Source organism: Melozone crissalis, unplaced genomic scaffold (genome assembly GCF_028551555.1).
Source record: "Melozone crissalis strain CALT ecotype California unplaced genomic scaffold, PUWL_Pcris_2 ptg000088l_1, whole genome shotgun sequence".
NCBI classification, from domain to species: Eukaryota; Metazoa; Chordata; class Aves; order Passeriformes; family Passerellidae; genus Melozone; species Melozone crissalis.
This window is the reverse complement of record NW_026535865.1, coordinates 3,079,941-3,094,932: the sequence shown is the minus strand read 5'-3', so window position 1 is coordinate 3,094,932 and position 14,992 is coordinate 3,079,941. Positions and strand designations below refer to the sequence as shown.

Genomic DNA, 14,992 nt, shown 5'->3' with positions numbered 1-14,992 from the left:
GGCTGATGGCAGAAGGTGGTCACTGGCTTCGTTACCCTCCTCTGGCTATGGGACCAACACCCCCAGCTCCACGGTCTCGGTAACACTTGCTTTCTCATGCTAGCAGATGATAAGATCCTAAACCCCTCTGATTTTTGGTGAAATGCCTCCCAAGCTCCATGGTGCTAGGTTCTAAAGGGCCATGTGCTTTAGCTGTATCCTGCTTCCCAAATGAGCTTTTGAGAAACACATAAGGCTTGGCTGTGGGCTTGCAGCAACCCTGGGGGTTATGGTGTCCCATTAGAGCATCTCTGGGTTAACTTCATCCATGGGGTTACAGCATCTCTGGGTGTTACTCTGTCCTAGGGTTACAGTGTTCCTGGGGTTACAGCATCCCAGGATATCAGAGCATCCCTGGGCATCAGAGCATCCCTGGGGTTACAGCATCCTTGGAAGTTACAACATCCCTGGGGTTACAGCATCCCTGGGCATCAGAGTATCCCTGGGAGTTACTGTGTTCTAGGGTTACAGTGTTCCTGGGGTTACAGAATCCCTGGGGGTTACAGCATCCCAGGATATCAGAGCATCCTTGAGAGTTACTGTGTCCTAGGGTTTTTTACAGTGTTCCTGGGAGTTATAGCATCCCTGGGCATTGGAACATCCCTGGGAGTTACAGCATCCCTGGGCATTGCAGCATCTCTGGGAGTTAGAGCATCCCTGGACATCAGAGATCCCTGGGAGTTACAGCATCCTAGTGTTACAGTGTTCCTGGGGTTACAGCATCCCAGGATATCAGAGCAATCCTGGGAGTCAGAGCATCCCTGAGCATCAGAGCATCCCTGAGCATCAGAGCATCCCTGGGAGTTACAGCATCCCTGGGGTTACAGCATCCCTGGGTGTGACAGGACTGAGCTGCCTGGGATGCTGCAGTTACCCGGGATGGGGCTCAGTGGAGCTTTGAGTGGGAGAATGGAGGATTTTGGGCTGGCACTGAGCAGTGCAGACCTCCCCAGCCTGCTCCTGTCCCCATTCCACACCCCGAAACCCACCCTGCGCTTCCTGTCCGTATTCCCAACCTCCTCAGAGGAGATTTCCCTCACAGGCTCTCTCACTGGGAAGCACAGCCCATCACTGATGTCCTTCCTCCCTGTCTCTCCCTCTCTCCCCAGTCATCTTCATCCTCCCAGGAGCGCCTGCACCAGCTGCCGTACCAGCCCACCCCCGACGAGCTGCATTTCCTTTCTAAGCATTTCCGCAGTACGGAGAGCGTCACGGACGAGGAGGGCCGGCACTCGCCCTGCCTGCGCCCACGATCCCGCAGCCTCAGGTGGGACACAGCTCCCAGGGCAAGGCTGGCTTGCTTTGAAACACAGGGGTCTGCTAAGGAAGGCAGGAGCCCCCCTGGAATGGAAAGTGTAAACTGCATCCCTCTGAGTTATTATATCAGATATCTGAATTATCGCATCAGATTATCATATCTGAATTATCATATCTGAATTATCTGCACCCACAATCCCGCAGCCTCACATAGAACACAGCTCCTAGGACAAGGCTGGCTTGCTTTGAAACACAGGGGTCTGCTAAGAAAGGCAGCAGCCTCCCCTGAAATGCAAAATGTAAACCCTGCCCCTCTGAATGATCTTATCTGAATATCTGAATTATCATATCAGATTATCATATCTGAATTATCATATCTGAATTATCTGTGCCCACAATCCCGCAGCCTCACATGGAACACAGCTCCCAGGACAAGGCTGGCTTGCTTTGAAACACAGGGGTCTGTTAAGCAAGGCAGCAGCCTCCCCTGAAATGCAAAATGTAAACCCTGTCCCTCTGAGTTATTATAATTTTGATTTTTTTTGTTAAATTGGGGTTTTTTGGGTTAAATTTGGTTAAATCCTCTTTTCCCTCTGAAAAATCTCCCAACCCTTTTTGCTACCAGAGGCAGAGCCACAGCCCTGCGTGTTGCCGGCTGAAATTTCATTAAAATCAGATTAATTATCTGACAGGGGTTTGTAGGTGGTGAGATTTTCACCCAGGAGATGCCAGTTCTGCAGTTGGCACAGCACAGGCTGGGGCTGGTTTTAATCACAACACTTATTATTTTATAGTGGTTAATGAGTTGCTGGCTGCTCCTGTGACTTGCTTTCCATAATGGGATCACCAGGCAGAGCCCTGGGAGCGGCAGTGTTGGGTGAGGGAAGGAGGAAAACTGTTTAATGAAGGTTGCTGTGGCCACCATGAGGTTTGGTTGGGTTTTTTGTTTGCTGGTGAGCTGCAAAAAGGGCAACGATGGCAAGAAGTTGTGGGATCCAGAGGAAGGGAAAGATGAGCTCGTTCTTCAAAGCTGAGGGGATGATGGAACATCCAGAACCTCTCAGTTCTGGATTTCCAAGTGACTTGTGTGATCAGGGTTAAGTGTCCCTAGAGCACATCCCAGGGACCTCCAGTGCCTGGGAGTGCTGGCCCAAGGCTGGTGGCTCCTCTTGGATGAGTTTTCACCACTTGGAACCAGGATTTAGGAGGAGATACCAAATTGCTCTCCAGGGGCAGTGACCATTTGCACAGGTGTGAATGGCCTGACCCTCCTAACACTGCCCTTCTCCTCCCTCTGCAGCCCTGGACGGACGAGTGGAACGTTTGACAATGAGGTGGTGATGATGAACCATGTCTACAAGGAGAGGTTCCCCAAGGTAACAGCCAGGACCTGGGGGATGAGTGTGTTGGTGCCTCCATGGCATCCTGGCAGTGCCTTCTCCTCCCTGTGGGAGTGTGGAATCCATGGGTAGATCATGGAGGGTGTTGGGGACACTGGAGACACAACAGACCTGGGGTTTGTTACCCACACAAGCAGGCACAGGGCTCTGGAGACTTTGGTGGAGCTTTTGCAGTCTGTTGGAAGCTGGTTCCCAGGTGGGGGCTTTGATGTGTGTTTGGATATTTGAGCTGCAGGAGGTGGTGGGATGAGATTCTGGATGGCCAAACCCAGTGCAGGAGGTGGGATGAGATCCTGGATGGTCAAATCAGATGCAAGAGGGAGGATGAGATCCTGGATGATCAAATCAAATGGAGGAGGTGGCAGGATGAGGTCCTGACTGATAAAACCCAGTGCAGGAGGTGGTGGGTGAGATCCTGAATGGTCAAACCCAGTCCAGGAGGTAGGATGAGATCCTGAATGGTCAAATCAAATGCAGGAGGTGGTAGGATGAGATCCTGACTGATAAAACCCAGTGCAGGAGGTGGTGGGTTGAGATTCTGGATGGCCAAACCCAGTGCAGGAGGTGGGATGAGATCCTGGACGGTCAAATCAAATGCAGAAGCTGGTAGGATGAGATCCTGACTGATAAAATCCAGTACACAAGCTGGAAGGATGAGATGCTAAATGGCCAAACCCAGTGCAGGAGGTAGGATGAGATCCTCTATGGTCAAATCAAATGCAGGAGGTGGTAGGGTGAGATTCTGACTGATAAAATCCAGTATAGGAGGGATGATGAGATCCTCTATGATCAAATCAACTGCAGGAGATGGAAGATGAGATCCTAAGTGATAAAATCCAGTGCAGGAGGTGGTAGGGTGAGATCCTGGCTGGCCAAACAGAGTCCAGGAGGTAGGATGACATCCTGGCTGGCCAAACCCATGGCATGGGGATGTGTGTTCCTGGCCATCACCATCCTCTCCGCCTCGCAGGCCACAGCCCAGATGGAGGAGCGCCTGCAGGACACCATCACCAACTTCTCCCCGAGCAGCACCCTGCCCCTGGCTGATGGGGTGCTGGGCTTCATCCACCACCAGATCATCGAGCTGGCCCGAGACTGCCTGGCCAAGTCCCAGGGAGCTCTCATCACCTCCCGCTACTTCATGGAGCTGCAGGAGAAGCTGGAGAAGATGCTCCGAGACGTGAGTAGGGAGGGGCAGTTCCCTGCCTGGTGCCACCTGGTGAGGCCACCAAGAGACACCTGGATTTTGTCTCCACTCCCAACAGGCTCAGGAGCGTTCTGAGAGCGAGGAGGTGAAGTTCATTGATCAGCTAGTGAGGAAGCTGCTGATCATCATCTCCCGGCCTGCGCGACTTCTGGAGTGCCTGGTAAGATGTGGAGGTTCCTGTCTTGCCTTTCATGGTCTATGTCAGCCCAGAGAGGAGGCAAAGCCTCCAGGATGCCCCTGGATCTCTGGAAGTGTCCAAGGCCAGGTTGGATGAGTTTTGGAGCAACCTGGGATGGTGGAAGGTCTCCCTGATCTTTAAGTTCCCTTCTGACCCAAACCATTCTGTGACTCTGTGGTTTTCAGGTTTATTGGTTTTACTTTTTGGCTGATTTGCTCAATTTCTAAAGCAGTGACCTTGTGCTGTGGTTCCTGATGAAATTTTCATCTCCCTTAGTTTTCCTTCCAAGGCCAACTCACAGAGCTGCATTTTTGTTTTTCCATCACCCTTGACCTGGGGAATGACGAGGGAATGATGCACCCAGGGCCTGTCCCCAGTCACAGGTGTCACCTGCAAGGCTTAGAGTGAAAATTTAACTTTTCAAAATCTCTCTCCTCAACTGTGCTTGGTTTTCCCCATCCAGGAGTTCGACCCAGAGGAGTTTTACCATCTCCTGGAAGCTGCAGAAGGACATGCCAAAGTTGGACAGGGAATAAAGACTGATATTCCCAGATACATCATCAGCCAACTGGGGCTCGTCAAGGACCCACTGGAGGGTAGGGAACCACTCTGAGGTCTGCAGGAGGATGTGGACTCCCAGTTTGGCCACTGGTGATCACAACTGAGCACTGGGGGGTGTCAGGGAGACCTGCAGGGCTGAGCTGGTGTCATGGCAGAGAGGTCACAGCAGGACCAGGACGATGGCCAAGTCCTTCTGGCCAGCCCCACATCCCTTATTATTGCTTCCAACACGTTCAGCAAAGCAGATTAAGCTCAAAAACACTTAATCTGTGGCCCTGGGGGGTGAATCATAATCCCTGGAGAATGCAGGAATGACTATCAAAAAAAAAAAAAGAATTACATAAATGTTTAACCTCGTGTTGACCCTCTTAACGTCATGACCTGAATTTCTCCATACCATAGCTCAAGCAAAGCATGTGGCCAAATCCCCATGGAGTCCCTGGGTTTGGGGGGAGAGTGGTTGGGCAGGGGGTGATTTTGGTGGGTGTTGAGCGTGAGGAAAGTGAAAACCATCCCTGTGATCTGCAGAAATGGGGCAGCTGGATCACTTCGACAGTGGGAACACCATCACGCCGGAGAACGATGACACCTGTGAGGTGAGCGTGGTCCCACTGCCTGTCCCACCTGCTGCCCCCAGCTTCCTCCCACCTCACCCCACACCAGAGCTCCTGGCAGCTGCCCTAGGCTGGGAGATAATTTTGGATTGTCCCCAGGGGTGATTGATGTACTCAAGGGGAAGATCTCACAGTCCCTCATTTGGCTTCTTGAGTGGACAGAGCTCAGAGGGGGCTCGTGATCTGCAGAGCATCTCAGGCTTCTGCTTTGGGGTTTGACACTAGGGAGGGCTCTGGCAGAAGGAGGCTTTTGGAGGTGGTACATGATGGTACTGGGTGAATTCCTCCTTCATTAAAAACCTGTGTGTTCCTCAGAGCCAGCCTTCAATCCCCGTGCCACGGAGGAAGCCCTGCGAGGGGGACTTTGAGACCATCAAGCTGATCAGCAATGGGGCTTACGGGTGAGTTGGGGAGCTCCTATCAGTTGTCTCCATCTTTAAATGACTCCAAAGCCTTTCTTTGTCCATGCCCCACGGTGTGGTGGCTGGAGGACTTGTGTTGAGGTCCTGCTGTTCCTCCAGGGCCGTGTACCTGGTGAGGCACAGGGAGACGCGGCAGCGCTTCGCCCTGAAGAAAATCAACAAGCAGAACCTCATCCTGAGGAACCAGATCCAGCAGGTGTTCGTGGAGAGGGACATCCTCACCTTTGCTGAGAACCCCTTCGTGGTCAGCATGTTCTGCTCCTTTGAGACCAAGAGACACCTCTGCATGGTCATGGAGTATGTGGAAGGTGAGAGCAGGACTTAGGGCTGGACAGTGCAGGGAGGAGGGGAGGATATCAAAGCCTGAGCATCAAGGACACCACCTGGACATCTCCTGCCCTGCTGTGCTCCAGGGAAGCACAAGGAGATGATTTTGTGGTCCTGATCTCCTTGATGAGGGTGGTGACCATGGTCACCTAGGGAAGCATGGTCACCTATGGAAGTGTTTGTGCCCCGTGCCGGGGGATCAGCTGCTCAGAGGGGCTGGTGGGAGCCTGCTGGTCCTGCTGAGCTCACCGCCATCCCTGAGCCCCCCGTGTCCCCACAGGGGGAGACTGTGCCACGCTGCTGAAGAACATGGGCCCCCTGCCCGTGGACATGGCCAAGATGTACTTTGCTGAGACCGTTCTTGCCCTGGAGTATCTCCACAACTACGGCATCGTGCACCGGGACCTCAAACCTGACAAGTGAGCCTGTGGGGCAGTTCTGAGCAAGGGTGGGGCTTTGAATGGGGAAGGGAAAGCCAAGAGGGAAGGGCAGAATGGGTTTTGTTCCTCAGAGACTGGTTCTGTGCTGTTGCATCAGGACCAGAGGCCTTGAGGTGCAGCTGGTCCATCTCAGGTCTCCCCAAAAGCAACCAGCAGCATTGTGGGGTGTCTGTCTTCTCCTGCAGTTTGCTCATCACCTCCATGGGCCACATAAAGCTGACAGACTTTGGTCTGTCAAAGATTGGCCTGATGAACATGACCACGAACCTCTACGAAGGGCACATGGAGAAGGACACGCGGGAGTTCATGGACAAGCAGGTACGAGGTCCTGCTCCACGTGGCTGACCTGCCATCCCTGATAACCTCAGGATTTGTTGCAAAGGTCATTGCAGAGGTGTCAGCCCCTGCTTCCCTCACAGGTGTGTGGCACTCCAGAGTACATTGCCCCCGAAGTCATCCTCATCCAGGGCTATGGGAAGCCCGTGGACTGGTGGGCCATGGGCATCATCCTCTACGAGTTCCTGGTGGGCTGTGTCCCCTTCTTTGGAGACACCCCCGAGGAGCTCTTCGGGCAGGTCATCAGTGGTGAGTGTCAGTGTTCCTAGCAGCCAAGGCTCCTCCTTTAACACGTGGGAAGCTCCATTCCTTCCTGTCACCCTCGCTGAGCAGTGAGGAGGCTCCTCAAGCTTTGACTCCCCACTTTGGGAGAGCCCTTCCCCTGCTTCAGCTCCCGGGTGACTTTCCTGTTGCCCAGAAGTGTCCAAACCCTTCCAGCCACCCCTTTTCATTTTCCTTTTTCCTTGCAGATGAAATTATGTGGCCAGAAGGGGACGAGGCTCTCCCTGCAGATGCCCAGGACCTGATCACACGGTTGCTGAGGCAGTGTCCCCTCGAGCGCCTGGGCACTGGTAAGCATGGCAGCACCCCCAGGGACGGACATGGCACCTTGATTCCCATCAAATTTGTGTGGCTTTGAGTCCAAAGCATGTCCTACCACACTGAGGGTGCTCAGAGGAGGTTTCCTGCTCAGGGTTCCCCCCAGGAAGGCTGCACTGTCCATCTTTTTTAAGCCGTTTGCTCTGTGTGGAGGGCAGACTGTGCTGTTTGGGGTGGGAGTGGGAGGACCCTGGGTCCTGCCCCATGCCCCTGACGTGGGTTTCTCTGCCTGGCAGGAGGTGCACACGAGGTGAAGCACCATTCCTTCTTCCTCCATCTGGACTGGAACGGGCTGCTGCGGCAGAAGGCCGAGTTCATCCCCCAGCTGGAATCAGAGGATGACACCAGCTACTTTGACAGTGAGGCCAAATCCATCCCTCTTCCATCTCTGCCAATCCATTATCCCAGCTGCACTTTGGATGCTCCCACGGGGGATGAAAATCTCCTGGGTGAAGCTGGTCACTTTACAACCCAAATCACAAAACAGATACAATCCTATTTCCAGGCTGCTCACCCTTACCTGCTTCCTCCCCCAAAACTCCCCTGGGATTTGTGGCTGGGCTGTCACCCTTTGGGGCCCTGCTGCAGGCAGGATGTGGGGTGCTGCAGGCAGGGTGACATCCCTTCCCCTCTTGCTTTCAGCTCGCTCCGAGAGGTATCGTCACTTGGACTCGGAGGATGAGGAAACCAACGATGAGGAATCATCAGTGGAGATTGGGCAGTTCTCCTCCTGCTCCCACCGCTTCAGCAAGGTGCTCCAGCCCCTCCTGCAGCATCCCAAATGCTGTGGCACCACAAACAGCGCGGCTGTGCCAAGCATCGCCGTCCTGGCTGACACCACAGCACCCAAACTCCCAAATTTCTGCTCCTTGCTGATGGCTCCTCTCCCTCTCAGGTGTACAGCAGCTCAGAATTCCTGGCAGTCAACTCCACCCTGAGCCTCTCCTCCTCTGACCGGAGTCACTGCGATGACAAGGAGGAGCGGTGGGACCGGCACTCGGGGGATGAGGACAGGAGCAGGCCAGCGGGCACCGAGCCCCGGTGCGTGGCCAGGGGACTGCACTGCTGGGGTGGGCCCCTGACGGTGCCCAGGGCTTGTGCCAGCACCAAGGGTTTGTGCCAGCACTGAGGGTTTGTGCCAGGACCAAGGGTTTGTGTTGGGACCAAGGGTTTGTGCTGGGACCAAGGGTTTGCACCAACACTGAGGGTTTGTGTCAGGACCAAGGGTTTGTGTTGGGACCAAGGGTTTGTGTCAGGACCAAGGGTTTGTGTCAGGACTAAGGGTTTGCACCAACACTGAGGGTTTGTGCTGGGATCAAGAGTTTCGCTGACACCACAGTTTGTGATGGCACTGAAGGGTTTGGTTATTTCTGAGGGGTCAGGGGGATGTGTCCTGGGGGTGCTGCAGTGGCTCAGTGCCATCTGCCTTGCCCACCTTGGCTCATCCTGAGCCCTCCTGCTCTTCCCCACAGCCTGCGCTCCTGGACGTCCGGCAGCTCCAGCTCCCGGCACGAGCGGAGCCGCAGCCCCACGGCGCTGCCCAGCACCCTCAGCCTGGACACCATGCCCAAGTTTGCCTTCTCCTCGGAGGATGAGAGCCCTTGTGTGGCGTCCAAGCCAGAGAGACCCAAGTTTGTGGTGGGAGACTCGGACGCGGGGACTGGCGGCACGGTGAAGCAGTCGGCGTTATCTGGTGAGCAGGCTGCGGGCAGTGTGCGGATCTCTGGGGACAATCAGGGTCCTGCAGTATTGGAATTAGATCCCGATATTGGCGGATGGAACGTGCCTGGGCTTGTCTGACCCTTGCTGCTTGACCAAGGATGGCAGCTGTGGTGGTTTCACCTCAGAGATACCTTTGGCTGGCTGGATGTTGCAGTAAAAGTGAGGGTGCCACCTCAAGGGTCTCTTCCCTGACTGATCCATCCCCAGGATTGAGCTGCCCCACGTTGGGCGCCAATATATTGGAATTTAATACCAATATAGCCAGATGGGATGTGCCTGGGCTTGTCTGGCTCTTGCTGCTTGACCAAGGGCGGCAGCTGAGGTGGTTTCACCTCAGAGACACCTTTGGCCAGCTGGATGCTGCAGCTGGACACTAGAGACAAGTCCAGGCATGCAGGAGCTCGGGTTTATCTCTGGCAGAAAGGCTTTAGGCGAAGTGAAGGAAAAAGAGTCTGATTCTGCTGAAGGGTTTGGATCCAGAGCTTTATTCCTGGCACACAGGCCTCTGAATGCAGCAACAGCTCCAACAGAACCAAGGCCACATGGTTGCTGTGTCTTTTTAACCCCAGGAAGAGGGGCAGGGAAGGGGTAGGGATCCCACCAACCGGGTAAAAAAGGGGAAGTCACAGGGGACAAATGACATTGGATAGCCCAATGTCCCCCAGGGCTGAGAGGCATCTTTTGAACTCTGCCAATCACACGATGCCCTTGCTGGAATGTTAAGATTGACGGACAGCACTGAGCAGAGGCAAGGGAGGGAAGGAAGAGTTTATTGGCACACCTGGGTAAAGAACCAGGATACTGAGAGAGGCTAGTACATCACACTGCAACCCTGCAGGGCACGGGGTGGCTTCTCCACATCCCCAAACCCTCCCTCCTCCCCTCCGTGCAGCCGATCTGGTGAGCCTGAACCGCATCCGCCTGCGGAGCAACAGCACCGGCACCAAGAACTCGACCCCGCGGAGCCTGGAGCCCAGCGGGGGCCGTCGGCTCAGCACCCAGAAGGATGTGCCCGACAGGCAGAGAGCCTCCCTGGGCAGCCGTGTGCCCAAATCTGCCTCCGTCTCAGCCCTGTCCCTCATCATCACCTCAGGTCTGTGTGCTGGCTGATTCACCCTGCTGGATGGCCACTGCCAGGTGGTTTTGCCGGACTGAGGTGGCTCCTTCTGCTTGCAGATGACTTTGGTGGCAGCGCCCTGATGAGCCCCATCTCCCCTCACTCCCTCTCGTCCAACCCCTCTTCCCGGGACTCCTCCCCGAGCCGAGACTCCTCCCTGGCCATCGCCAGCCTGCGGCCTCCCATCATCATCCACAGCTCGGGGAAGAAGTACGGCTTCACCCTGCGCGCCATCCGCGTCTACATGGGCGACAGCGACGTCTACACCGTCCACCACATGGTCTGGGTATGTGCCCTGGGGTCTAGAGGTGCTTTGAACCCCAGGAGGGAGCTGGGATCCAAATAAAACCCCTCTGTTTGTGTTGCAGAGCGTGGAGGAGGGGAGCCCTGCGCAGGAGGCCGGGCTGAGGGCAGGAGATCTCATCACACACGTGAACGGAGAGTCCGTGCTGGGGTTGGTCCATCGGGACGTGGTGGAGCTGCTGCTGAAGGTGGGTGACCAGAGCCACTCTGCTCTCCCGGGAAATCAATTCATCATTGGCAGCTAAGGCAGGAGCTGGCTCAGATCTGGTGCTGCAAAGATTTGTTTTCCATCCATCAGAGCGGGAATAAAGTGGCCCTGAGGACCACTGCCCTGGAAAACACCTCCATCAAAATCGGTCCTGCAAGGAAAAACAGCTCCAAGACAAGGATGGCACGGAGGAGTAAAAAGAGCAGGAAAAGGGATGGCCAAGACAGGTAGGTAAAACCAGGACAAAGTGGCATTTATTCCACTGTGTGGGGTACTGGGAGAATGCTCTGGATCTGCCATATCAGGGTGTCCAGTGCGGCCTGGTCCTGCCAGCATTGGGTTGGATGCTCTAGATCTGCCATACTGGGATGTCCAGCGGGGTCTGGTCCTGCTGCCACAAGGTCAGCAGACTTGCAACTAACAGCTTTAAGGAGAAGCCAAATTATTCCTATCCCCACAGCAGGAGAAAATCCCTTTTCAAGAAGATCTCCAAACAGTCGTCGGTGCTGCACACCAGCCGCAGCTTCTCCTCTGGTCTCCACCACTCTCTGTCCTCCAGCGAGAGCCTCCCGGAGTCCCCCACACACAGCCTGTCCCCGGGTCCCACCACGCCGTGCCGCAGCCCCGCTCCCGACCTGCCCTCAGGTACCCCAGGGGGGGATATTGGCTCGGGGCAGGGCAGGATGCTGCGTGTCCCTCGGGGAGGCCGCGTCCCTCCATCCCTACAGTGACCTTTTCTCTTTGTACGGCAGATGCTGTGTCCCCTCAGAGCACCTCTCCCTCCTCCAGCACCCCAACGTCACCCGCCGGCCACGTGCGCCCCAGCTCCCTGCACGGGCTGGCCCCCAAACTGGGTGGGCCGCGCTACAAAGTGGGACGACGCAAATCCACCAGCAGCATCCCCCCCTCGCCCCTGGCCTGCACCCCTTCCTCGGCCCAGCGCCCGCCTTCCCCGCAGCGCTCCCCGTCTCCGCTCCACGGGTACCCCAAAACGCCCCATTCCTTCCAGGGCAAGACCCTGTCCCCCCCCACCATCGTCCGGCAGAGCTCCCGGCCCCGCAGCGCCGACTGCCCCCGCTCCCCCCTGCTCAAGCGCGTCCAGTCGGCCGAGAAGATCGTCACCATCCTGGCCGAGAAGAAAACCGGCGGCCGCAAGCTGGGCCTGGAGATGATGTCCTCGCTGGATGGGGAGGCCATCACCGAGGGGGACGCGCTGTCCTACCCCGGGGAGCACGGGTACCACCCCGGCAGCTCCCGGCTGGCGGAGCGGCACGAGCGGGACCAGGAGATGGTGGTGATGCGGCGGCTGAACCTGTCGGAGCGCAGGGACTCGTTCAAGAAGCAAGAGGCGGTGCAAGAAGTGAGCTTTGACGAGCAGGAGACGGCGGCAGGAGGTGAAGATGGTGGCAAGAGCGAGGAAGGGCAGGGCACGGCCGGTGCGGGGCTGCCGCCGAAGCTGAAGCCCGGCACGGTGCCGCAGATCGCGGTGCAGGGCTCGGAGAGCGACGAGCAGGAGCCGGCGGTGCCCGAGTGGGAGTGCCAGGGCTCCTACCCCATCAGCAGCACGGAGCAGCCCAGCAGCATCATCTCCTTGCCCTGGTGGGATGGGTGTGAGCACCGGGACCGTGGCTCCCAGCAGCAGCAGCAGCAGCAGCGGAACTGCGGGCAGGGCTCACCCGGCCACTGGCAGGTGCCAGCACAGGGCCAGGAGCAAACAGGGGCTCATCTCCCGGCTCCCCGGGGCGTGTGGAGCGGGGCCAAGCACGCCTGAGCCCCATGCAGGCACCAGGGATGGCTCAGGCTCCCTGCAGCATCCCCAGCACCCCGTTCTGTGTGGCAAATCCATGAGAAAAATGTCCCCGGAGCCACTCTGGACCCTGGCCGGGCCGGCTGTGCCCCGGCACTTCGCCCCCCTGGAAGGCTTTTTGTACTCCCTGAAAGATGCTCATATTTTTATAGAGACGCAGGAGCTTTTCCGGCAGCGGCGTTTCCCCAGCTGGGCCCCAACCTCTGTGTACAGAAAAGGACTCGATGCAAATATTCCTTAATTAATTTATTACTTTTTATAAGCTAAACGGGCAGTGCAGGACTGTCGCAGGGGCCAACCCAGCTCTGGGAGTCCCAGCCTTTCCCGTGCGTCTCCCAGCCCACTGTTTTCTAACCCACCTGCTTTTCCCTACTTTTAAACTCCAATTCTACCTGGAAACACTCCAAATCTCCTAAGAACCCCATAACTCTAATATTTAAAATTAAAACAAAACCCCAAGTCCACAGCAACATCCCCGAAATGCTGGGATGCAGGGGGGGGATATTCTTTGCATATGGATCATCAGATGATGAGCATATGGATCATTTTATAAGCTTATAGGAGGTATAAAAAGGGTTTAATTAGTTTATTTGGAGATTTTATAGCCTCCATTTGGCCCTTCCAGGTGGGGAAAACTGAGACATTCCCCAGATGGGAATATCAATGGGACTTTTAGGGTCAGTTTTTGCTCTTTCAAAAATCCCATGATGTTGGTGGGTCAGTGCACATACACTTACAAAATCCCAATTTAATTTATCTTTTTTTTTTTTTTTTTACATTGCCCTAACTCAGTGAGCACCTGTGCTGCTTCACTTGTAATTTGGGAATTTCACCCCTTTCTTTCCCCCCTTGTTGCTCTCTGTCCAACAAACAACAGCTCAACCCAGCATTTCTCCCCCGTTTCTACCGTTTTCTGGCCTATAAACGTTTCCATTTGTTGATGCATGTTCTGGCCTCCCCTCCCCTGCCGTGGTTTGGTGACAGGGGCACATCCCCGGTTTGCCAACCCCACTGCCATCAGGTGTCACCGTTACCCCGGTGGATTTTTTGGGCTGCGTGTTGGATTCTTTTGTGCACGTGTGGTTTGTGCCTGCCAGGCTCCGTATCCCGCTTCTCCCGTTCAACTGGTGCTCTTAAACCTCCCCAAAAATGAGCAACCAGAGCTGCTCCGTGTTTCCTTTGCTTCTCCCTCCTCTCTCTGTAGGAAGGTCTTGGGAAGGCAGCGGGGTTTTGGGGAGACACCGGGCACCCCCGGTGGCATGGAGGGGCTTGGCTGCACACTGGTGGCGTGGGTAAGGTGGGAAGAGGAATTTTTTAAAGTGGGAAATGTCTTAAAAGCCGAGGGGACTGTGTGTTCCTGCCCAGTGCCCGGCTCTGTTCGTACCTTCGGGAAGTTTTATGTTGGATTAAAATTGTCCCTTGCGCTGAGTGTGGTGTCCAGTGGCATTGGAGCGTGCAGGGCAGCGAGTGCCCGCTCTGGGGGTGATGGCAGGGGGTGAACGGGGTGCCAGCACAGCTGGGAGGGGAGGGAGGTGGCCCTGCAGTGGCACTGGGAGGCTGGCACCCAGCCTGGCTCCAGTACCAGTCCCAGTGTGGTGCCAGTGCCTGGAGCAGCGTCCCACACCCCAGTGACCTGTGCCCAGGGCAGTGCCCCGTGCTTGGTGCCACGCCCCACTCCAGGTATGCCCCATTCCCAAATCCCTGCCCCAGTCCCAAATCTGTGCCCCATTCCCAAATCTGTGCCCCATTCCCAAATCCCTGCCCCAGTCCGAAATCCATGCCCCTTTCCCAAATCCCTGCCTCATTCCCAAATCTGTGCCCCACTCCCAAATCCATGCCCCAGTCCCAAATCCGTGCCCCACTCCCAAATCCATGCCCCTTTCCCAAATCCATGCCCCATGCCCTGTTCCCGGTGCCATCCTGGTGTTCAGTGCAGTCCCAGTTCCTGGTGCAGCCCTGGTGCTGCGCCTCGTTCCTGATTCAATCCCGGTTCAATCCCAGTACAATCCCTGTTCAGTCCCGGTTCAGTCCCAATACAATCCCAGTTCAATCCCGGTTCAATCCTGGTACAATCCCTGTCCAATCCCGGTTCAATCCCGCTACAATCCCCGTTCAATCCCGGTGCTGTGCCCCGTTCCCGGTTCAATCCCGGTGCAATGCCGGTACAATCTCGGTGCTGTGCCCTGTTCCTGGTTCAATCCCGGTTCAATGCCGGTTCAGTCCCGGTTCAATCCCGGTGCTGTGCCCCATTCCTGGGACAATACCGGTACAATCCCCATTCAATCCCGGTGCTGTGCCCCGTTCCCGGTTCAATCCTTGTTCTATCCCGGTTCAATCGCGGTTCAATCCCAGTACAATCCGGTACAATGCCGGTTTAATCCTGGTGCTATGCCCCGTTCCCGGTTCAATGCCGGTGCTGTGCCCCGTTCCCAGTTCAATCCCGGTACAATGCCG

General features: G+C 55.9%; 1 protein-coding gene across 3 annotated transcripts in view; it reads left to right on the top strand.

The window, feature by feature from the left end:
• MAST3 (microtubule associated serine/threonine kinase 3) overlaps nt 1-13,966 on the top strand; it is a 31,836-nt gene extending 17,870 nt beyond the window's left edge. For 2 of the 3 annotated variants that reach the window (XM_054291169.1, XM_054291167.1), the window contains 23 exons: nt 1-79; nt 1,149-1,306; nt 2,597-2,672; nt 3,667-3,876; nt 3,962-4,063; nt 4,545-4,677; nt 5,171-5,238; nt 5,572-5,657; nt 5,778-5,986; nt 6,286-6,424; nt 6,631-6,763; nt 6,865-7,030; nt 7,252-7,353; nt 7,618-7,740; nt 8,024-8,133; nt 8,277-8,422; nt 8,854-9,074; nt 9,996-10,196; nt 10,280-10,506; nt 10,589-10,711; nt 10,822-10,958; nt 11,192-11,376; nt 11,484-13,966. In XM_054291169.1, coding sequence (XP_054147144.1) covers nt 1-79; nt 1,149-1,306; nt 2,597-2,672; nt 3,667-3,876; nt 3,962-4,063; nt 4,545-4,677; nt 5,171-5,238; nt 5,572-5,657; nt 5,778-5,986; nt 6,286-6,424; nt 6,631-6,763; nt 6,865-7,030; nt 7,252-7,353; nt 7,618-7,740; nt 8,024-8,133; nt 8,277-8,422; nt 8,854-9,074; nt 9,996-10,196; nt 10,280-10,506; nt 10,589-10,711; nt 10,822-10,958; nt 11,192-11,376; nt 11,484-12,502 — 4,153 coding nt within the window. In that variant the 3' untranslated portion in view covers nt 12,503-13,966. The remainder of the gene's footprint in view (nt 80-1,148; nt 1,307-2,596; nt 2,673-3,666; nt 3,877-3,961; nt 4,064-4,544; nt 4,678-5,170; nt 5,239-5,571; nt 5,658-5,777; nt 5,987-6,285; nt 6,425-6,630; nt 6,764-6,864; nt 7,031-7,251; nt 7,354-7,617; nt 7,741-8,023; nt 8,134-8,276; nt 8,423-8,853; nt 9,075-9,995; nt 10,197-10,279; nt 10,507-10,588; nt 10,712-10,821; nt 10,959-11,191; nt 11,377-11,483) is intronic. The other variant, XM_054291170.1, reaches the window with a different exon arrangement.
• Nucleotides 13,967-14,992: the final 1,026 nt, after the last annotated feature.